General features: G+C 38.7%; 2 protein-coding genes across 3 annotated transcripts in view; both read left to right on the top strand.

The window, feature by feature from the left end:
- The first annotated feature begins 11,488 nt into the window (after positions 1–11,488).
- The window catches only part of LOC131160166 (DUF21 domain-containing protein At2g14520-like), a 79,241-nt gene continuing 65,743 nt past the window's right edge, over positions 11,489–24,986 (top strand). For both annotated transcript variants that reach the window (XM_058115547.1, XM_058115548.1), the window contains exons 1-2: positions 11,489–11,878; positions 11,948–12,149. In XM_058115547.1, the coding sequence (XP_057971530.1) occupies positions 11,972–12,149 (178 nt within the window). In that variant the 5' untranslated portion in view covers positions 11,489–11,878; positions 11,948–11,971. The remainder of the gene's footprint in view (positions 11,879–11,947; positions 12,150–24,986) is intronic.
- On the top strand, positions 14,881–17,813 carry LOC131160167 (uncharacterized). The gene is made up of 4 exons (XM_058115549.1): positions 14,881–15,949; positions 16,039–16,848; positions 16,940–17,058; positions 17,163–17,813. The coding sequence occupies exons 1-2, from the start codon at positions 14,980–14,982 to the stop codon at positions 16,215–16,217; spliced, it is 1,149 nt and encodes a 382-aa protein (XP_057971532.1). The 5' UTR covers positions 14,881–14,979; the 3' UTR covers positions 16,218–16,848; positions 16,940–17,058; positions 17,163–17,813.

A 24,986-nucleotide genomic window follows, 5' to 3' on the forward strand; every position in this document is an offset into this window, starting at 1 on the left:
GGGTTGGTGAAAAGGTGTCAGGTCAGAGATTTGGTTTCCCATAGATGGTACGTTCATATTTAGTTCGAAAGCCCGAAACCAAGTCAACCCGTTGACTTCTCAGCCATTCAGGCGCCCGAAGTGTTTTGAACACAATGGGTTCGGTCGCCTGACCTCTCACAAATTTTCCATTAAGTCTATTTTCACTTTAATTATTTCTCCTAATAGTTTAAGTGATTTTGGGGACTTTGTGCACAATGTGTAGGAACCTAAGGCCTTTTTCAAATTCCCCCAAAAACTTGGCGTCGGTTGACCAGCCCTAAGGTCATTCAGTCCCTAAAGTCAATCTATGACATTTCTAAGCTTATAGATCGTACATGCATGATATGCAGTACACACACACACACACACACACACACACACACACACACACACACATATATATATATATATATTAGTTTATTTTGAAATTATGATATGAAAAATTTTATGCAGAAATATGAAATGAGATATGTTTCAGTTATATATTATATGAAATATACTATATGATATCAGAATCCCTGATGGACAAGGTTTGTTATGAGCACGGTATCGTAGCTAGCTAGCCAGATGGGACTAACCCCTGTGTGTTGACCCGAGAAGTGTTTCATAGAGTAGGATGGGCGGACCAGGTTGGTGATAGCCAATAGTGCAACCACACTATTTAGAAAGTGTTGGGTCAGAGGCCGATTAGTCCCGAAGTGTTGCGGAGAGTAGGATACCCACTATGTGTCGACTTGAGAAGTGTTGCGGAGAGTAGGATGGATGGACCAGGTTGGGTGGGCAATCATGCGTAGTTACGTCATGTTTGACTTAGCCTGGCAGGCTAGCTAAAGTTAAGTCCAGCTCATAGGCCGCACAACCCGAATCATGCGGGGTTAATTCATGATATATAGTTATCCATTTAGGGCATAATTTCAGTAATGTACAGATATAGAAGATGTTTTATATGTATACAGAGATTTAGTATGATACAGTATGTTATGTTGATTTACGATTTATTCAGATTAATACAAAACAGTTTTACCTAACTTGTCAAATGCAATTAAATTATGTACAAATTTTCCTTACTTATCATATATAATTTATCACGAACAATAGATGTTTATAGCATGATAGTACTCATGTTGCCACACACTGATATTAGTCTATTTCCTTTACTGAGAGATGTCTCACCCCAGCAATACAAACATTTCAAGAAACCTTGATAGGCGAGTGGATCGAGCTCCGAGATAAAGGAGGCTGATAGTGTTACCCTGGCTGAAGGTTAAGTAGTTGGGTTGAAATCAGGATGGATTCTTGGGAGTATGACCCAACGTATTTATGGTTCTTTTTGGGATGTTTATGTGTATTTTTGGTTATAGTAAAACTCTGGTATTGTATATAAGATTGAATAAATCATGGTTTCCGCTACTTAGTTGTCATGTATGTATGGACAAGTATATCCCCGACTTCCTTTGGGGTACAGGTTGATTTAGTGTATGTTTTATGGTATTAGAGTTATTAATAATATTATTATTATTGTTATGTGAGAAAAAAAATAGAGCAAAATTTTTGGGGAGTTACAATTGTGGCGTCAAAGCCTAGGTTGCTAGGTTCTGTAGACTTTAGTGTACAGCAGAAACAATACTTGAGTATAGGAATAGATCTTGGAGAGGATAGTAAATGGGGTAGATTAGGATTTTAGTAAGTCAATGTTGGGAAGATAAGAGGAGAATTTATGGTTTTGTTCTGCTATCTAGAAGCAGGATTTCCGTAGTGGTTTCTGTGTCTTTCTTGGGGTGACGATTTCAGGAAGGCCATGGTAAACTATTGTCGGGATGTGTTTCTAAATTGCAGGACTAAATCTTAAATTAAGAATGAGGATGTTAGAATAATTGATGATATGAGGTTTTAGTTAGATAAATATATTAATTATGTTATAAAGATAGGGTCCTCAGATTATGTTTAATTTTGTTATAAGATGGACCCTATGGGTAGCAATGCTCACGCCAGTAGTGATGATGGTGCAGGGCCCTCTAGTATGGGCGGTGGTGATTCAAATGCAGTTTTGCACAGTGTAACTCAACAAGTTATGACTGAGATTGCATGGAACTCTAAGGAGCATGGAGGCCCATCAACAGACTAGGGCTGTACTATAGAGCGGTTCACCAAAATGAAGCCTACGACTTTTTCAAGGAGTAGAGACCGAATTGCAGTAGAGAACTAGGTGCGGGAAATGGAAAAGATACAGACTGTACTGCACTGCACCGATGAGCATAGAGTATTATATGCCACCTACAAACTGACAGGGGAGGCAAACGTTGGTGGTCTATTCTGAGACTTGTAAAGGAGCAAAGACCAGTACCTGTAGCCATGACCTGGAGCCGATTTAAAGAGATGTTCTTCGATAGATATTTTCCTACCACCACTAGTGAAGCAAAAGTGGAGGAATTTTTTAACCTTACTCAGGGGCATCGGACAGTCTAGCAGTACTCAACAAAATTTATTGAATTGTCCCTCCTTGCCCCGTACATCGTTCCTAATAAGGCAAAGAAGGCAAGAAAATTTGAGAGAGGCTGAGGCAGGAAAGTTATGAACAGATGGCGGTGTTGAAAGTACAGAATTTTGCACAATCGGTAGATAGGGCCGTCGTGGCGGAAGTGAGCAGGTAGAGGGGTGCTGAGGTGTAGGGCCAGAGGAAGAGACCCATACCTCCTGGATCTCAGGCGGGGTCTAGCCGAGGCCAATGGAGGAGAGGTGGATGCCACAAGGGACAGAGGCAGGAGATGGGGAGCTGCGAGATGTAGGGCAAGTAGACTTATCTTGGTTGTCCTAGTTGTGGTAAGAGAGACACAAGAGAGTGTCGAGTAAAGAGAATGTCTGCTATCAATGTGGTAGATTGGGACGCTTGGCACGAGACTGTCGTGCACAGCAGAGTAATGCTCCCGCTCCCAGACCATTCCAAGGAAATATCTAGGCGCCCCGAGGAGGCCAGCAGAGGAACATAGCCCTAGGGAGGGTTTATGCGCTGACACCAAGAGATGCTGAGGAAGCTGGCGATGTGGTAACAGGTACATTTAATACGCTTTTAATTAAAGCTATTGTTCTGTTTGATTCAGGGGCCATACACTTATTCGTGTCTATGAAGTATGTTAAATTATGTGGGGTAGAAACTCAACTGTTAGACACCACGTTATCAGTAGCTACACCGACAAGATCAGTAGTGAGGTGTCGAAGGGTGCTTAGAGGCTATCCAGTAGATTTTCAAAGAAGAAAATTATCAGGTGACCTAGTAGTGTTAAACATGCATGGATTTGATATAATTTTAGGTATGGACTAGCTAGCAACTAACTTTGCCAATATTGATTGTCATTGGAAAGAGGTGATATTTAGGCCTCCTGGAGAGTAGGAATTCATATTCATGGGGTATTGTGTGTGCGCCTCACCACAGTTGGTGTCAGCTATTCAAACAAGAAGACTACTTTGGGACGGTTTCCAAGGGTACATAGTTTGTATAAAGGAAATGTCAGATGGAGAATTGAAACTTGCTGATATTCCAGTAGTCAAGGAGTTTTTAGATGTTTTTATAGAGGATTTACCTAGTTTACCATTGGATCGTGAAATTGAATTTATTGTGGAGTTATTTCCAAGGATGGCATTGATTTCTAAAGCATCATACAGAATGGCTCCAGCCGAATTGAAAGAACTGAAAGACCTATTGTAAGAATTATTAGATAAAGAGTTTATCAGGCCTAGTGTGTTGCCCTGGGGAGCGCCAGTTTTATTTGTAAAGAAGAAAAACGGGTCGATGAGGATGTGTATCAACTATAAAGAGATAAATAAAGTGATAGTTCAAAACAAGTATCCTTTTCCCCGTATTTATGACTTATTTGATCAACTCCAGGGAACTCGGGTCTACTCTAAGATTGATCTTCAGTTAGGATATTATCAGGTAAAAATTAAAGTAGAAGATGTTCTGAAGATAGCCTTCCGAACCAGGTATGGCCACTACGAGTTTTTGGTTATGCCCTTTAAATTGACCAATGCACTAGCAACGTTTATGGACCTAATGAATAGGGTATTCCACTAGTATTTGGACCAATTTGTTGTTGTTTTCATTGATGATATTCTGGTCTATTCAAATAGTTTTGAGGATCATGAAAATCATCTGAGGATGGTGTTATAGGTGTTGAGAGAAAAGAAGTTGTATGCTAAGTTTAAGAAATGTGAATTCTGCCTGAGGGAAGTTACGTTCCTTGGACATGTGATCTTCAGGGATGGTATTTTGGTAAATCTGATCAAGATAGAAGTGGTGGTGAATTAGACGAGACTAAGGAATGTTCAGGAGATCCGAAGTTTCTTGGGTCTAGCAGGATACTACCGGTGGTTTGTAGAGGGTTTTTCCAAATTATCAGGTGATGCCTCTATATCAGTGGTGGTGATGCAACATCAAATTGGAATGGATTTGGAAAGGCTTGGATAGAGCTGGTAAAGGGAGATCACCAGGCATTTATTACTAGTATGGTACTTCAACCAACTTCGTTGGAGAAAATTAAGATCGCTTATATGCAAGATACAAAATTAATGAAGATCACAGATAAAGTACAAAGTGGACAAGGAGCCCATTTTACTATTTCATATGATGATGCTCTGAGGTTTGGTACCAAACTGTGCATACCTGCAGATAGTGAAATTAAAAGAACCATCTTGGAGGAGGCGCATCCATCCTTGTATACAGTGCACCTAGGAAGCACTAAAATATACAGGGATCTTTGGGAATCCTTTTGGTGGAGTAATATGAAAAAAGAGATAGCTGAGTACGTAGAGCAGTGTTTGACGCACCAACAAGTAAAAGCTGAGCACCAAAGATCGGCGGGACAATTACAACCGCTCTACATTCCTGAGTGGAAACGGGAATATATTTCTATGAATTTTGTTACAGAATTGCTGCTAGCACTCATGGTTAGGATGCTATCTGGGTAGTCGTAGACCGGTTGACAAAGACTGCCCACTTTCTTCCCATCAAAGTTAGCTACTCCATGAATAGGTTGGCAGATATATATAGGAGATAGTGAGACTACATAGAGTGCATGTGTCTATCGTTTCTGACCGAAACCCACGATTCACATCGCAGTTTTGAAAAAATTTGCAAAGAGCCATAGGTACACAGCTGACATTTAGTACGACCTTTCATCCTCAGACTGATAGACAGACGGAGAGGACGATTTAAATACTATAGGGTATGTTACGAGCCTGTGTATTAGATTTTGGTGGTAGGTGGATCCAGTACATGCCACTAGTTGAATTTTCTTATAATAATAGTTACTAGGCTACCATTGGGATGGTGCCATATGAGGCGTTATATGGTAGGAGATGCCGATCACCTGTTATATTGGTATGAAACTGGTGAAAGATAGATTTTGGGGCTGGAGATGGTTCAGCAAACTTCAGAGAAAATCAAACTCATCAGAGATAGAATTCGAACAGCTCAGAGTCGGCCGAAAAGTTATGCAGATATTCGCCAGTAAGAGTTGGAATTTGGTGTAGGAGATCATGTATTTTTAAAAATTGCACCTATAAAAGGGGTGATGAGGTTTGGGAGGAAAGGTAAGCTGAGGCCTAGGTACATTGGACCATTCGAGATACTTGAAAAGTGGGTCTGGTTGCCTATAGGATAGCCTTACCTTTAGTTCTATATAGAATTCATAACATGTTTCACGTATTGATGTTGAGGAAATACGTCCCGGATCCCTCCCATGTTATTAGTTATAAGGCACTGGAGCTTGGTGATGCCTTATCTTATGAAAAAGTTCCTGTACAGATTTTAGATCGAAAAGAACAGAAGTTACGCACAAAAAGGATTCCACTAGTAAAAGTATTATGGCGCAACCATGCAGTTGAGGAGGTTTCGTGGGAATAAGAGAAACAAACGCGTCAGCGATATCCACATTTATTCAGTGGAGATCAGAGATGAGATATTAAGAGTAAAATAACTAACAGTGTATATATTGTTGACTTGTATAGTATAAGGTAGAGTAGTTAGTATTTTTGGTTTTAGGTTATAAATGGTTTTAGGAGGGTTTTCTTTTTCTTTAAATGAGTGTAATCTCCCAGAACTCTTTCTTGTAACCACGGTATTCCTCCGCCATAAGTGAGGGTAATTAATAAAATTGTAGTGTATTTCTTTAAGGTTGGAAATGTGATAAATCACAAATTTCGAGGATGAAATTTTAATAAGGAGGGGAGAATGTAGAGACCCGGAAAATAGAAATGATAAGAAAATAGAAGAAAAGAGGAAAATGGATTGGTGAGGAGAAAATTGGCGACAATTTTCTGTAGTATAAAGAAAATTGCCAACGGTTTTGTATTTACCACGGGCTGGTTACAAGTGAAACGGTAAAAAGGGGCGGGTTAAAACTCAAACCGTCAACGATTTTGTGAGGGGTGCAAGAAACTGTCGACGGTTTTCTCAGCAGAACTGATTTTATAGGGAACCCCACGAGCTTCATTTGATAAATCAAAATAAAATCTCTCTCTCTCTCTCTCTCTCACACACACACACACATACACACACACACACACACACACACACACAAAACCCTACGGCCCTAGCTCCCATTCTCTCTTCATTTTTGTTCCAATTACAGGCCGTTTTAATGATCATAAGCTACCACGAGGTTCGTGGGGTAATTCTCTACAAATTAACCAAAGCGAATCGTTGAGTTGGAGTTTCGGAGCACCACTCCAAAACCAGGGTAACTAAGGTATTTTAGGATTTAATTGTTAATTTGGAGTATATGGGGTCTAGGAAATGCTAAATGAGAAATATTCTGGGGGGTAGAGTTTATTAATTTAGGGAAAATGTAATTTCAAAGTTTTGAGCTTTGAACGCCGTGGGGCGTGGATTTAGGGTTGTCAGTAGGTTTCTTAGTAAGCCAGGTAAGAGGATAGATTAAGTCGGGTATTTTCAGGAAATTAAATATTGAATACACAGTATTTGATCTAGAAATTTATGTATAAGATTTAGTATAGTTTTTAGGAATACTGATGTTGAACTGAGAAAACTTTGAAAACAGATTTAATATTATTTTGTCAGCAAAATATGTTTTCCCAGGCCAGATAATTTATCACAGAGTAGTACTCATTTGTGTGTGGCATGAGTATAAGTTTTACTATAAATAATGGTATGTCAGAATATTTATAAAGTCACAGCACAAGCATGATTGGAGGACAATTTTTTAAAGAAATTATAAACAGTACAGAAAATTATATTTATAGTATATTATGATTATTCAGCCGGCCCAAATGCTGTGATTATGTATCAGTTTATTATGAAATTATGATATGATAGATTTTATATAGAAATATGAAATGAGATATGTTTCAGTTATATATTATATGAAATGTACTATATGATATCAGAATCCCTAATGAACAACGTCTATTATGAGCACGGTATCATAACTAGTTAGCCAGATTAGACATTGTAACCCCTGTGTGCTGACTTGAGAAGTGTTACGAAGAGTAGGATGGATGGACCAGGTTGGTGTTAGCTGATAGTGTAACCCCTGCGTGCCTACTTGAGAAGTGTTGCGGAGAGTAGGATGGGCAGACCAGGTTGGTGATAGCCGAGAGTGCAACCACACTATTTAGAAAGTGTTGGGTCAGAGGCCGATTAGTCCCAAAGTGTTGAGAATAGTAGGATACCCACTGTGTGCCAACCTGAGAAGTGTTGCGGAGAGTAGGATGGGCGGACCAGGTTGGTGATAGCCAAGAGTGCAACCACATTATTTAGAAAGTGTTGGGTCAGAAGCCGATTAGTCCCGAAGTGTTGAGAATAGTAGGATACCTACTGTGTGCCAACTTGAGAAGTGTTGCGGAGAGTAGGATGGACGGACTAGGTTGGGTGGGCAATCATGTGTAGTTACATCATGTTTGATATAACCTGGTAGGCCAACTAGAGTTAAATCCAGCCCGCGAGCCGCACAACCCTAATCATGCGGGGTTAATTCATGATATACAGTTATCCATTTAGGGCATAATTTCAGTAATATACAGATATAACAGATGTTTTATATGTATATAGAGATTTAGTATGATACAATATGTTATGTTGATTTACGATATATTCAGATTAATACAGAATAGTTTTACTTGACTTGTCAAATGCTAGTTAAATTATGTATAAATTTTCCTTACTTATCAGATACAATTTATCACGAACAATAGATGTTTATAACACAATAGTACTCATGTTTACACTGATATTAGTTTATTTCCCTTACTGAGAGGTGTCTCACCCCAATAATACAAATATTTCAGGAAACCCTGGTAGGTGAGTGGACCAAACTCCGAGATAGAGGAAACTGATAGTGTTACCTTGACTGAAGGGTAAGCAGTTGGGTTGAAATCAAGATGGATTTTTGGGAGTATGACCTAGGGTATTTATGGTTCTTTTTGGGATGTATATGTATTTTTGGTTATAGTAAAACTCTAGTATTGTATATACGGTTGAATAAATCATGGTTTCCGCTGCTTAGCTGTCTTGTATGTATGGACAGGTATATCCCCGACTTCCTTTGGGGTCCAAGTTGATTTAGTGTATGTTTTATGGTATCAGAGTTAATAATAATAATAATTATTATTATTATTGTTGTTGTTGTTGTTGTTGTTGTTCTTATTATTATTATTATTATTATGTGAGAAAAAAAATATAGTAGAATTTTTGGGGCTTTACAGGTACTCTACTCTTCTCAGGCCCAATCGACTATTCAACCATCAACACTCTTAGAATAGTGTGGTTGCACTAACATATCATAATAGCAATGTTACCGTGCTCTTGACATGTTTGGTCCATCATGGTTCTTATACCATATATTACCATTTATAACATAAAACAGTAACATGATCACATTTCAAAATTCAGTATAAAACATGTCATATTCACGAGTCCCTATAAATCCTGTCATAATTGTTATTTCATATCTCAGTATAAAACAGTCATATCATAATCGGTATAAAATCGTTATATCATAATTGTCATATCATGTCTCAGAATAAAACTGTTATATCATAATCGGTATAAAACCGTCATATCATAATTGTCATATCGTATCTTAGTATAAAACTGTCATATCATACTTATTCCTCATGCCACACAATTTGAGTGACAATTTATAATGTAAATAACTGCCTAGAAAAAATTATATTTCGCTGAAAACAAAGGTATGATCATCTCCATAATTCTATAAAACTCAAAATACATGTTTAATAAGAAAAGTGAAATGATTACCCTACTCACTTTAGTTTTTCCCAAATACATATATAATAATCCATATCACGTACAATATCCATCTGCCTTAATATTCAGAAAAATCATATATGATATTCATGTAATTACATACTCCTTTTTAATCGGTTTAATTTTCAAAAATAACTAACATAATCTATTTCCCTTACCTTATCCCTGGAGTGGTGTCTAGGATGCTCAAACGACGAATCCACTCTAATTAAAACACTGAGAATTAGAGCTAGGACCCTGTAATGATGTTTTTTCTTCAATTTGGTTGAGAATTTGAACAGAAATTAAAAAGAGAGAGAGAGAGAGAGAGAGAGAGAGAGAGAGAGAGAGAGAGGATTCACAGCCCTAGAAAGAGAGAGAAGATTTCCCAAAAAAAATAAAGAACTAAAGTCCTATTTATAGGCTACTATCCCAGACAAAGCCGTCAACGGTTTCCCTTAAACTGTCAACGATTTGGTTTTTAACCAAACCGTTTTACCATATTTTTATTTTAGTGTCACTCGGTAAATCAAAATCATCGACGATTTTTCCTGAACTTACCAAACCGTTGACGATTTGGTCCTACATCAAACCAATTTTTCCTTATTATATTATTATTATTATTATTATTATTATTATTATTATTATTATTATTTTTCAGGGTCTCAATACATGGGATGCATGACTGGATTTTTCGAATGCCATTAGATTTTCCAAATGGCTTCCTCTCTCATTTGTGGGATTTTCAGCTCCTCATTTATTTGTTATTCTATTTTTTGTTTTATTTATTTATCTTTATGGAATGGTTAATCTAAGAAGAATTCAAATTTGTCCCTTGCAGAAAATGGATTCTACGACAAAGCGAGAGAAGCCTCTCGAATCTCAAGGCTACACGAGAGTATCAAAAATGAAAATGTTGAACAAAACTTTGTTGCCTTCTCTAGATCATTTGAAACAATCTTCAGTGATGGAGCTACAGTCTCTGATGACGGAAAGTGCTACTCCAACATAGGTTTAAGCAAAGTCGCCTTTTCCTTTTCCGGTTTTCGAAGGTACGAGGGTGGCATGGAAGTTCAAAGAAGCTTGTGAGGGGAAGTCTTCACTTAAGGTAGATGCATACAAATGCAACAATTTTATTGTCGAATTAGCGTAGAACCCAGTAGATGGAGTAGCTAAAGATGATAATGAGAAGCAGCGTCAGTTGTTGTATTATTGCATGACTGATGGGATTGGAGGTGTCCTCGAACTCCAGCCCCAAAACTACGAAGGAAGTTGAACTACGAAAGCTTGGAGTCCAAGTTTCTCTTTGATGATGGTGAATAAGGGTGGCAAAACGGGTCGGAACCCGGTGAGTGACCCGTCTGTTTAAATTGGATTCAAGTTTAGTAGAAGGTGACCCGTTTATAAAGGGGTCAATCTGAACTCAGCCTGTTTAATAAATGGGTTAGGTGGGTTTGGGTTGGGTACTCGCCGGGTGACCCGTTTAATTTGACATATATATTACATTAAAAAAATATTAATTAAAAAGATCTACGATTTTCTATAGTTTATGTTTTTTTTGTTAAGATATTAATAAATAAAATAAAAGAGTGTTGTTTTTTTTTTTTTAAATACCTCATTTTATATGAAATGTTTTAAAAAATAAAAAATAAATAAATTATACTTTTAAATGGGTACTTAATGGATACTCGTTAATGACTGGTTTATTAAATGGGTGGATTTGAGTTTATACGTTAGTCACCCGTTAGTAGATGAGTCAATTCAAATTCAAACTTGGTTAACCTTACTTATTAACGAGCTGTCCAAACTCGACTCGCTAACCTGTTTTGCCACCCCTGATGGGGGAGGAAAAACTTGATTTAAAATCACTTGATCGTCTAATGATTTTTGCTTAAAAAAATGCTGATTCAACCAAAGATTTTTTCGGACACATCAATATGGAAAAAAAGTTTGGTTTGCATTGTTTTTAAATAAATTTTAATAAAAAATGTTGAAATAGGAAAAACTCCTACATAAGCATGGAATCGGATATATTCCGCAAACACCTTTTCCTCTGTCGTTTTATTTATTTATTTTAATAATTTAAAATTTAAGATAAGAAATTCCCTATTCATCAGTGGAAAAAAAAAAACAATTAGCACAGGTCCAATAAATTTATGCCACGTCATCTGAGAATGACCCAGAACCTTCGACCGGCAAAATAACAACCCCGCCAGATCACGATCAAGAAGGACCAGGTCAGATCGGAAACTAGCGAACTGTACCAGAATGCTGCACTGTAGGGATTAGAACCGTAGGTTTACAACGACCGACACAGGTCACACTCGGACACACCGTAAACCTTCTCGTGGCATTTTTGCCGGGAAGAAACCCGTCGCTCCGACCGTCGGCGAATCGTTGTCTGAACGTGGTTTTCCCTCCCTCCCAACGCCGGACTCTTCCTGCGGTGTGATTGTCGAGAGTTTTTGAAGTTGGATGCGTTTCTTTGAAATCTGGAATTTGAGTTTCTGCGGGAGTGTTCTTGAGGAAGTGTTCTTTTTCTTTCCGGAGCTTGTTTTTGGGGATTAGCTTGTTGGTGATGGAGGTTCTTGAGCTTTGGTTGGTGTTTCTTTAACGAAGTCTAGGTTTATTTCATTTTTCGTTTTTTTTCTCAAAGCCTTTCGGCAGGAGGAAGAGGGCGGGAAGTATTGAATGGCGGTAGAGTATAAATGTTGCGGGTCGGAGTTTTTCATTCACATAGCAATAATTGTGTTATTGGTTATGTTTGCTGGCATGATGTCTGGGCTTACTTTGGGACTCATGTCGATGAGCCTCGTGGATCTTGAAGTTCTGGCGAGGTCTGGAACCCCCAAAGATCGAAAGCATGCCGGTATTTAATATGTATTTGCTTTTTGTTCCTAATGCATTTTCGCTGAATTGTGAAAGTTGTTTCTGTGAATGGAGTCTAATCATATGCTTAACGGTTTTATTTCTATATTCATTTGCAATCTTTCGTATTAACTATTAATTATCATTTAGAATGTTTCTCGCGGAGATTGAATAATTTTCTGGAATTTTACCTGGTGTCGTGTGGACGAACTCATTGTGGTTCGTGCAAGGAAATGGTAGTTCTTTTCGCATTAAAATGATGGTTTAAAGTTAAATTGATCGTTTTATGAAACTTTGAAGCTGGGGCTGTGACTTTCAGCGATGGTCTCCATTCCTCTAGTGATCTGCTTACTAGTGATGGTTTATAATTTGGATTTAAATCTTTGCTTGAAATACAATGGAATTTGTAGTATGGAAAAGATAGAAAAATAAGCTTTATTTCATGGGTTTTGAAGGCCATTGTGCAGTTCTCCTCCCCTGGTTTGGTGTGGCCTAGGGGTTGGAAGGGCTTGTCCAGGTAGAAGCTCCAGTTACCCACCCACACCCCTCCCCCTCCCCCTCCCCCTCCAATTGTTTTGTTAGTCTCATTTCTTATTGGTTAGTTCTGAGTTTTATTTTGTGAGGCCTTCTTTTTTTAAAAATATTTTGTTGATGAATGTAGACTTTTTTACGTGATGAAAAAGTAGCATGTTTTAACAGTTAATGGGAACCAATATGTCTAAAAACCACAAGAACAAAGTCTTATTATTTTAACAGTTAAAGCTAGAGCAGTTAGTAACTAGCATTGGAAAGTTTATAATTGCAAGAAACCTTGTACAAAAATGTAAATAGTCTGATGTCACCCAAGTGAATGTCTGCACTTTAATAGTCACTCTGCTGCATTTTCTCCATTTTAACAGTTCAGAGATAAGGATTTGGTCTTTCTCAGGAATTATATATGAGCTCCTTATCCCTTCCTATATTGCATTTGGTTATGTTTACTATTTTATAATTGTCCACTTGCAGCTTCCTTTCACCCTTCTGAATTGTTTAAAATTCCTATTTTCCACAATATTTTGTATAAATTTAATTTGTAAGTATTTTATGATGTTTATAAGGGGAAACTTTGGTAGTTGAGCTTAAGGGTTGATATACATTGTTAGCCCACAATAAGCTTTTAGGTCAAATTGTTATCAAACATGTCTAGTTGATAATAGTTATGCCTGATATACTTCACTCTATCACTTTCTTACCACATTTGTTTATGGTTCCTAATTTATAACTAGCCACTTACTACCTTCTTTCACTCTTTGAATTGTTTAAAATTCCTACTACCACTATTTTGTATGAAAGAGAAGAATCAAGAAACACTAAATGAAGTGTGATTCTCCACACCCGTAATCCCTGTTGTGTATAATATTTATAGTAATTAATGCATTGTACAACGATATGAAGAGGAGGCTTGCTGCAGCAGTAAGACTTGTTGCCATGTGACCTAGAGGTTAGGGTTTGAGACAAAAAAATAACAACAAAAAACCAAGCCTTAAGTCCCGTTAGGTGGGTTAGGCTACATGAATCCTGTTTTTGCTAATTCACACAATTTGAATGTCAAGTTCAATGTGTGTAGTGTGAGCATGATGAGCCAAATTGTTGCCATGTGACCTAGAGGTTAGGGTTTGAGAGAAAAAATAACAACAAAAAACCAAGCCTAAAGTCCCATTAGGTGGGTTAGGCTACATGAATCCTGTTTTTGCTAATTCACACAAATTGAATGTCAAGTTCAATGTGTGTAGTGTGAGCATGATGAGCCAAATTTTCTGTTGAATAAATGGTAGCCAAGTTATCACACATGATGACAGGAGCACAGGAAAGGGAAAGGTGCTGTTCACAAAGAAGGTTTTGAACCCAGCATAACCCAGCTGCAGTGTGAGCTTGAAAGGGTGACAACATTTTGCTTCTGTGCAGTCAAAGTGTCAAAGTGTAAGACTGCTTCGAAAAAACTCAATGACCTATTATAGATCTGGGATCATTGGCATTCTAGCCCAATTGGAGTCAGTGTGCTTGAAGAGCAAAATTGTTAGATGGCTGAAGATGTAAGCCAGAGTGAGTGGTGCTGTGGATACGGTAGGAGACACTAGAGGGTGCACTTCACTGCTTTCCTGTTGTGCAAAGAGTACACCTGTTGCCTGCTGCTTCTCTTCTTCTTCTTCTTCTTCTTCTTCTGCTGCTGCTGCTGCTGCTGCTGCTTGCGTCCTGCTGCCTGCTGCTTCTCTTCTCTTCTTCTTCTTCTTCTTCTTCTTCTTCCTGCTGCTGCTGCTGCTTGCGTCCTGCTGCCTGCTGCTTCTCTTCTCTTCTTCTTCTTCTTCTTCTTCTTCCTGCTGCATGCTTGCTGCGTGCTGCTGACTGCTGACTGCTGCCTGCTCTTTTTCTTCTTCTTTTTCTTCTTTATATGTAAGCTTACTGTTTTTTAATTTATAATATTTAGTTTAATTAATGTAAGCTTATAAATTATAACTAATAACATAATATTTATTTTTTTTTACAGAAATTTAGCTACTGTTTTTTAATTTATAATATTAAGTTTAATTAATGTAAGCTTACAAATTATAACTAATACATAATATTTATTTTTTTTTACAGAAATTTAGCTACTGTTTTGTTAATTTATAATATTTAGTTTAATTAATGTAAGTTTATAAATTATAACTAATACATAATATTTATTCTTTTTATTGAAATTTAGCTACTGTTTTTTAATTTGTTTGGAAATGCATTATGTAAGTCTTAAATTTTAAATATATGATGCATTGTTTTTTCAGTTAGGATACGGGATACCAAGTCTAAAATCTTAAATGGATTCTAGTTCTGGATGTGAGGCCTCGGCAAAGAAAGATCCCGCATGGAAGTATGCACATTTGGAGGATAAAAAAAATAGAAATAATTTGACTTGCAATTTTTGTGCTAAAGTCACAAGGGGAGGAATATTTCGGGCAAAACAACACATTGTCGAAGGATTTCGAAATGTGAAAGAATGTTCTAAGTACCCTGCTCATGTACGTGAGGAGATTAAAGAGTATATGTTGAAGAAAGATATGGAAAAGGAGGAAAATGAGTTATTGCCCGACTTTGATGATATAGATCAATACGGTGAAGATGAAGAAGATGAAGTTCAAGAAATTGACATTCGTGGCAAGAGAGTGTTTACTAGTGATGGAAGTAAAAGATCATACCAATCCAACTTGAAGAAACCAAAACAGAAGGGGCCTATAGACTTGTTTTTCACTCCCGATCCAAAGAAAGCGGTTCAAGTTAGGAAAGAAGGGAAGATGAAGCAAACATCAATAAATGAAGCATGCAAGAAAGAACTAAGAAAAAAGGCAATGGGAGATTTTGTTAGGTGGATGTATGATGCTGGGATACCATTTAATGCTGTACGCTTGAGCAGCTTTGCAGTGGCACTTGAATCGATTGGACAATATGGTCCTGGAATAAAGCCACTTAGCTATCATGAAGTGAGAGTTCCTTACCTAAAGGAGGAAGTTAGTCGAATGAAAGAGTTGTTGAAGGTCCATAAGGAGGAATGGACAAAATATGGCTGCTCAATTATGTCTGATGGTTGGAGAGATTCAGCTAATAAGGACATAATCAACTTTTTAGTGAACTCTCCAAGGGGATCAGTATTCATCAAGTCTATTGATGCTTCTAATATTGTCAAGAATGTAGATAGAATGTATAGATTACTTGATGAGATGGTCGAGGAAATTGGAGAATCAAATGTAATTCAAGTGGTAACTGACAATGCGTCAAACTATGTTGTAGCAGGTAAGAACTTATTTTTAGAACTACTTTCTATAGTGTATATATTGTTTATTTTAATATTTTAATGGTTTCATTCCTTGATTTTTCAACAGGGAGATTGTTGGAAGCAAAGAGGCCACATTTATATTGGACACCGTGTGCTGCTCATTGCATTGATTTAATTTTGGAGGATATTGGGAAGATGCCTTCAATTCATGCAACTTTGAAAAGGGCAATTTTTTTGAATGGCTATATCTATAATCGTGTTGGTGTTGTCAACTTGATGAGATAGTGCACTGGAGGAAAGGAGTTACTAAGACCTGCAGTTACAAGATTTGCAACTGCCTTCATCACCCTTCGTTCAATCCATCTTCAAAAGAACAACTTGAGGAGGATGTTTACTTCTGAGGATTGGAATACTACTAAATGGGCAAAGGAGGTGGCTGGCAAAAGAGCCACTACTATTGTTTTGATGCCTACTTTTTGGAGTACCATCGTCTATGCTCTTAAGTTAACAGGTCCACTTATTCGTGTACTCCGTTTGGTTGATGGGGAAAAGAAGCCTGCAATGGGATACATTTATGAAGCAATAGATAGGGCTAAGGATGCCATAGCTAAGGCTTTTGTTGAGAGAGAGGATAAATTCAAGGAGGCATTTGAAATTATTGATACGAGGTGGGGATGTCAACTCCATCAACCGTTGCATGCAGCTGCACACTACTTGAATCCAAAATTTTTCTATTCAAACCCCAACATTTTGCAAGATGAAGAAATTATGTCGGGTTTGTACAAATGTATTGGAAGGTTACTGCCAACTATTGAAATGCAAGATAAAGTTTCAAATGAGTTGGAAAAATACAATGCCGCTAGTGGCGTCTTTGGAATTAGTTTGGCAGTGAGACAAAGGAAGACAAAAGCACCAGGTAAAGTGGCATTTGTACTACCTCTTCATTTTTGAAAATTATTTTTGCTATTTACCTAGTAGGTATTCATTTAAAATTTATTTTATAACAGCGCAATGGTGGATGGCATATGGATCAACAACTCCAAACTTGCAAAAGTTTGCTGTGAAAATTCTTAGCCTCACGTGTAGTGCTACCAGCTGCGAAAGAAATTGGAGCATATTCCAACATGTAAGTCGTTAGTATATCATGGATTAATTATTAAAGAACAAGAACTACCAAATATACTGCTTTTTAGAATCATTATTAACCATATTACTTTAAACTTTTTGCAGCTTCATAGCAAAAGGAGAAATAGGCTATCCCAGCAACGCTTGAATGATTTGGTATTTGTGAAATATAATCGAACTTTGAGGCGTTAATACGACAAACGTGACACCATTGATCCCATCCTCCTAAAGGACATTGATGATAGTAATGAGTGGTTGATTGGTAGGATGGATGGTGATTCTGATGAGGATGATGAACTTGTGTTTGAAGATGATAATTTGACTTGGGATTCTGTTGCTAGAGCTGCTAGACTAAATAACCTCCCGCATCACACTAGATCAAGAATAAGTACAAATATGCCATCATCATCTAAAGGAAGAGGAAGGGCTTCATCTAGTAGTGCAACCAGTGCTAGGGGTCCGACCACAATGTTGGAACTTGTAGATGAGGATGAAATCCAAGTGGATAGTGCAGAGGAGACGGAAGAGGAAAAAGATGTTGGAGAAAACAGTTCTGATGATGAAGAGGAAGATGATGATATCTTCACTGACTCAGTTGATGATGAGTGATGAGTGATGATTGAGGAGGATTTTTAGATTTTATATTTTGAAATCTTTTATTGTACTCTTTTCTTTTGATGTTGAACTATGTTGAATTGTTGATACTTTTGGGCTTCGTCTTGGCAATTTTATTAAATTTCCAATTTTTTTATTGAGTGTTTTGGCATTTTAAATTCTAATATCACTAGATATTCATATGTTCATATATAAATTACCCCAAATAGATATTTTACACCATTTTAATAGCCTCGTGCGCTTTCGCCTCGCGCCTCGGCTTCAAAGACCCTTTGTGCCTCAGCTCGCCTTGCGCCTCTGACTACTATGATTGAAACAGAACGTGCAATGTAGCAACCAATGATAAACAATACATTAACAATCAATCACAAAGAGAATAAAGGAAAGCAATAAAATCACACGACATAAGAATTTACGTGGTTCGACAATGTGCCTACGTCCACGAGAGCAAGTGGCTGATTTTCACTATCGTTTCAAATAAGGGTTACAAAAAAATGTTTATATGCTAACCCTATGCGTGTAAAAGGCTTAGAAATTATCTAAATTACTCCTGTAGTAATCCCAGAGGAAAATCCTCAATCTACTGATCTTCTCAATTCAAATCCCGTAAACAGTGCCAAACAATACCTTTGACGGTTTCAGCAAACCGTCGATGGTTTAATGCTTAGCCAGAAACCTGAAGATTGAAACTATCGACGGTTATCTCTTGAGAGCAAACCGTTGACCCAACTGTTGACGCTCAGCTTTGTTCTTACTTCACCTTACTTTCCTTGAGCATGTATTCCACTCAATATGAGCCACATACTCCAAAAATCTCTACCTTGGCGAATATTCATCCCTTAGGAGAAATACGAAAGCATACTTGTAGCTCCACCCGAGACAGTAGATTGGGATGCCTCCCATCTAGCATTTAGAGACGTTAATCAAGTCCAAGCAATGCTTGAACTTGTCCATTGTAATAGACTTTGTCAACATATCAGCTGCATTTTCAAACATGTGAACTTTGTCAAGTAGTAGTTCACCAGAAGCAACCAGTTCCTTGATCTTGTGAAATCGCACATTTATGTGCTTTGTCCTCGCATGATACACCTGGTTGGTACTCTGACTATCACAACGCAGCTGAACACCACCTTGTTGGATACCCAGCTCCTTGACCAATCCTGTAAGCCACAATGCTTCTTTGGCAGCCTCAGCCACTGCCATGTACTTCGATCCAGTAGTAGATAAAGCAACGAGTGACTGCACCATAGAGCTCCAATAAATAGGTCCTCCTACAAGAGTGAATACGTACCCTGTGGTAGACCTCCTATCATCCAAGTCCTCTGCGTAGTCAGCATCCACATAACCTACCAGTGATGGATCACTCTGTTGTCTACTGAACATAATGTCATAGCTTGTTGTACTCTTCAAGTATCTGAGAATCCACTTGACTACGTCCCAATATTGTTGACCTAGATTCAAAAAGAACTTGCTCACCACACTGACAGCGTGTGCCAGGTCTAGTCTTGTACATACATACATCAGACACCCCACTGCACTAGCATAGGGGACCTTTGACATGTCACGAACCTCATTGTCTATCTTTGGGCATTGGGCGGTAGACAGCCTAAAATGATTCGCAAATGGTATACTTATCGGTTTAGCATTAGCCATGTGAAACCTCTCCAACACCTTTTCCACATAGCTGGCCTGAGATAACCACAATCTCCCTGCAGCTCTTTCCTTGCATATCTCCATCCCAAGAATCCTCTTGGCCGCACTCAAGTCTTTCATGTCAAACTCTTTACTCAACAGAGTCTTCAACTGATTTACCTCAATTATGTTCCTTGCAGCAATCAACATGTCATCAACATAAAGCAATAGAAATATGAGTAAACCGTCCTCAAGACTCCTCACATAGACGCAGTAATCGTACTCACACCTCCTGTAGCCAATACAGATCATGTAGGAGTCAAACCATTTGTACCATTGCTTCGGAGATTGCTTTAGCCCGTAAAGTGACTTCCTTAGTTTACAAACCAAGTGCTCCTGTCTAGGTTGGCAAAACCCTTCTGGCTGTGACATGTAAATTAGCTCCTCCAAATCACCATGGAGAAACACTGTCTTTACGTCCATTTGCTCCAAATGCATGTCGTAATGCACCACCAATCCCAACACTACTCTGATGGAAGTGTGTCTCACCACAGGGGAGAAGATTTCATCATAATCAACTTCTTTCCTCTGCGAGTATCCCTTTGCTACTAACTGAGTCTTGAACTTCTCTCTCTTTTTTTCAAGAAAGTGCTTCTTTCTTCCTGTACACCCACTTGCAGCCTATTGCCCTCTTCCCTGCTGGAAGCTCCACCAAATCCCATGTTTGGTTCTTATGCAATGATTCCATCTCTTCCATCATAGTGCCTATCCAACTACTTTTCTCCTGGCTATGCAATGCCTCTTGAAAGGTAGTAGGATCCCCGCTGCTAGTGATAAGTGCATAAGATACTAGATCATCAAAATCGTACGTGGGCGGTGGCTGGACAATGCGTCTGGGTCTATCTACGGCTATACTACGATGCCGTTGTTGGTCTCTCGAGCTAGAACTCCCTGCATCCTGACCATTGTCATCTCCACCTTGAGTCTCTAACTCCACCTGCACCACATGCTCATTGCTGCTGCAGTTTTTTGGCACTTGTTTCTCTTCTTTTTCGTGAGTACGCTGCAACATGGCTTTCTTATCAAAAACCATGCCTCTACCGATCACCACTTTGTTTGCCACCGGATCCCACAATCTTGAATCCTTTCACCCCTTTCTAATATCCCAGAAAGATGCACCGTCTAGACTTTGCCTCAAGCTTTCATCTCTCCTAACTGGGAACGTGCACATAGTGCACATAGGCTGGACACTCAAATACTCTCAAACCATAGTATTCTACCTCATTACTTGTCCACACCTTCTTAGCAACTTTCCCATCTTGTGATGCCCTTGGTAATCAATTAACCAAGCAGCTCGCCATACTCACCGCCTTGGCCCAAAAATTCTTAGCGAGCCCTGCATTCATTCTGAGACACCGAACCCTTTTAGTTAGGGTTCAGTTCATCATTTCTGCCACATCATTTTGTTGTGGTGTCTTGCATGTTGTAAAATGTCTCTTTATGCCATGCTTCTCGTAGAATTCTCTGAAGCTCGAATTTGTGTATTTAGTGCCATTGTTTGACTCGAGGCATTTAATCTTTCTCTCGGTCTGGTTTTCCATCTCAGCTTTTCACAATTTAAACTTGGAAAACGTCTCTGACTTGTGCCACATGAAGTACAACCCGACCTTTCGTGAGTAATCATCAATAAAATTCACGAAGTACATATGCTCTCCTTGTGATGTTACTCTCACCAGTCCCCAAACATCTGAATGAATGTTATCGAGGATTCCCTCCGTCTTGTGCGTGGTTGCCACGAACTGGACCCTATTCTATTTCCCAAGCACACAGTACCTGTAGAAATCCAGTTTGCATGATTTGACCCCCTTCAAAAGATTTCTCTTATGAAGCTCCTTCATTCCACGCTCACCTATATGCCCTAACCACATATGCCACAAGAGAGTGCCATCTGACTCGGACTCTGCAGCTGGAGCTCGACCTACAACTCTAGTACCTAGCAGTGTATAGATATTTCCCAGTACTTTTTGCCCCTTCATCATAGTCAGAACACCCTTACTTTCCTTCATTACCCCGCTTTCAGACTTGTAACTAAAGCCGATACAATCTAAAGTGCCTAATGAAATCAAATTCTTCCTTAACTCTGGTATATGCCTGACATAACGTCTTCACCACACCATCATACATTTTGATTCTGATGTTCCCTATTTCGACAACTTTGCGTGAAGCATCGTTTTCCATTAGAACAGAACCAAAATTCACCAATCTGTAAGTGGTGAACTAGTCTTTGTTGGGCGTCATGTGATTAGAGCACGTCGAATCTAAGATCCAAGAATCCGTGAGACCATATGAACCAGATGAAACTGAGAGCATATCACCATCATCGCTCTCAGAGTCTCCATCTTCCACTACATTCGCCGTGTTTAATGACCTTCTTTGTTTTCAGCATTCCCCTTCTTCCTCTCTGGACAAGCCGGTTTTATGTGTCCCTTTTTTCCGCACTTAAATCACTGTACATCCTTCCTCTTCCTGGAATTGGACCAAGCCTTATTGTCACTTGGTTCGCTCCGGAACTTGCTTCTCCCACGATCTTGATTACCTTTCACCACAAGTCCTTCACCTTGAGAATTCTCATTGCTGATCTTCTTCCTCTGATGGAAACTCAACAGGGCACTCGTGATATCCTCCAACTTTAGAGTTTCTTTCCCCTATATCAAAGTCCTAACCAGATTCTAATACGTTGGAGACGTAGGAAGGGAATTCAGCAACATCAACGCCTTGTTCTCTTCCTCAAACTTCACATCAACCTGCTTTAGATCACTAATGATCTGATTGAATACATTGATGTTTTGATTTAGATCTGAACCCTCTGCCATCTTAAGCCAATATAGTTTTTGTTTAAGATACAACTTGTTCGTCAAGGACTTGGACATGTGCTAGCTCTCTAGTTTTAGCTAAACTGCTGCCGGCGATTCCTCATCCATGACATGATACATCACGTCATCGGCTAGACAAAGCCTGATAGCGGCCATAGCCTTTGCTTCCAACTCCTTAAAATGCATGTGGTATATGTCTTCTGGCTGTTTTCTGTATAGTGCCTTCACCATACTTTGCTGCACCAACAAGTCCTTAACCTTCCTTTACCAGTGTCTGAAATTTCTCGTTCCATCGAACTTAACAACATCGAACTTCGTAGAAGAAATCCCAACCATTGCAACCAATAGCTCTGATACCAATTTGTTGTGCAAAGTGTATACCAATGCGCAATAGAAACACAAATTGAATCGGAACGTGCAATGCAGCAACCAACGATGAACAATACGTAAATAATCAATCACAAAGAGAATAAAGGAAAGCAATAAAATCACACGACACAAGAATTTACGTGGTTTGACAATGTGCCTACATCCACAAGAGCAAGCGGCTGATTTTCACTATCGTTTCAAACAGGAGTTACAAAAAAAATGTTATATGCTAATTCTATGCATGCAGAAGGCTTAAAAATGATCTAAAGTACTATTGTAGTAATCCCTAGAGGAAAATCTTTTGAAATCCCCAATCTACTGATCTTCCCAATTCAAATCCCATAAATAGCGCCGAACAATACCGTTGACGGTTTCCCTGTAGCTCAGCTTCCTTTTTCTGGCTTTCCTTGAGCATGTATTCCACTCAATATGAGCCACATACTCCAACATTTCCGGTGCACAATTTGTTAACCATAGAGGCAGTCTCAAGCTGGGTTATAGTCACTTAGTCTAAAGCCCCGACCCAACTTGATAAAGTGGGATTGGAGAAGGCTTCACCAACAGACTTGGAAAAAGTATTAAGTAGCCATAGATGTTGTATAGGCTTTAGCTTCATGCATTTTTTACTGAAGAAAGAAGATCAAAATTGTGTGTGCTCACATGCACATGTGTGTGGTAAAAGAAGTCCAATTTTACCTCGACTACCTCTATGACCAAAAATAATGAAGGGCACCGAGATCTTTTGTGTGTAAAAACTGCCTGTGGTTTATGAATTAAGTCAGAAATGGTTCAAGGTGAGTTGCTGGTAACCAGAATCATCCATGTAGATAAGAACAAGCATGTTCATTTCAGAGCCGAAGCAAATAAATAGGGAAGTATTACTTTTGAAGATTTTGGTAAGAGGAAAGATGGGGGAAGTTTTGTGGCTTTGCACTGTTCTGGCTATTGTTTGGTGCATTTGGCTGGAAAGAAATGCTAGAGTCTTGAGCAGAGTAATCTTCCTTGCATACCGCTGGCACTCAGAAAATGAATTCTTCTATCATGTTTCTTTGGAAGACTTGCAGCAGGATTGATTGGCGTTACTTTATTAGCATTGTTTTGTATTTACTTTCGTTTTGTTTTGCTGTTTTTCCATTTTATGATAAGGAGGATATCTTGTTAACACAATTGTTTTTTATTTTTTTATTTTTTAGTTTTTTTTATTATTATTTTGTTTTTCTGTTCCTTGTTTTACTTCTTTATTCCTTTGTTCTAATTGAAAAATCTCCAGGAGAAATGCATATTTGAAATTTAATTACCCAATCTTTCAAAGCTGTAATGGAGAGAATAATGTGAATAGTTGTAGGCTTGACAATGGGGCTGAATGTCTCCGTATACTGAAAGATTTCTTCCTGATTAAATTATTTACTGAAGAGGCGCACCTTGTAGCAATCAATTGACCTATTGGATTTCTGCATAATATAAAAAACATGTTTATATCCAATCATGTTATAGGGAGAGGATAGAGGCTAGAACCATGTGTCATTAAACATTAGTACATTCCTCATGCATGGCAGCATGCTGATGGGAGCATTTTGAAGCTTGATTGTAGAAGGTAGGGTCAATTATCAAGAGAATTGTGGTAAAAAAAGACTGACGATCACTAACCTGCAAGGCCATGTGTTGATTTGCTTGCGCCTTGGCCTCAGCACCATGGGAATAATGCTGGTAGGCATAGAGGAGGTGGATAAGTCCATATGAATTTGAATCCTCAGGGTCAGAAGAGAGAGGTGGTGGTCAGCGGATGCATGAGATAAAGAAGGTCCAGAGGACTGGGAGCAATGAAAGAGGAAAATTAGTAGAGTGGGCCTTGGCATTGCAGGGAGGAGCCTAAGATTGGACACATTGCAGGGAGGAGTTTAAACTCAAAACGGTAATGGGCGCATGGATGGTGCATAAAGAAATTCAATGGTGAGCAGGCATGAAGGTGGTGTGGAAGTGCTTAATTTCAAGTTGGCGGGGGCACCTGGAGTTGCATGGAGGTTTTTAAGGGTGAGTGGGCGTGTGGAAAACGCCTGGGAGAGCTTAAATTTGAATTGGATGGACTGGAGATAGATGGAGAGTGATTGGGAGATTGATAACTTGACATATTTCGATGGCAGCCTCTACAAAATCTAGCACCAGACAAAAACCAATGAGCCCAAGTGGACCTTGGATAAAGATGGGGACTTTTTTGGTCAAATCCTATTGTAAACATCTTATCTCCCTGACAGAAAACAGCAGCAAGTTTCTTTGGAAACTCATTTGGAAAGCTGCAGCCCCCACAAAGTTGCTTATTTCTCATGGGAGATAACTCTCGGGAAAAAATTTCACCATCGACAACCCCCCCCCCCCTCCCCCCCAAAAAGGGCTTACCTCCCTTTAATAGGTGCTTCTTATGTCTGTAGCAGGTTGAATCAGT

Source organism: Malania oleifera, chromosome 7 (genome assembly GCF_029873635.1).
Source record: "Malania oleifera isolate guangnan ecotype guangnan chromosome 7, ASM2987363v1, whole genome shotgun sequence".
NCBI classification, from domain to species: Eukaryota; Viridiplantae; Streptophyta; class Magnoliopsida; order Santalales; family Ximeniaceae; genus Malania; species Malania oleifera.

Excerpts from the sequence above, each read along its gene's own strand:
- LOC131160167 (XM_058115549.1), top strand. The coding sequence starts at position 14,980 with ATGGATTCTAGTTCTGGATGTGAGGCCTCGGCAAAGAAAGATCCCGCA. Across the intron at positions 15,950-16,038 it reads GTCAAACTATGTTGTAGCAG|GGAGATTGTTGGAAGCAAAG; the intron begins GTAAGAACTTAT and ends ATTTTTCAACAG.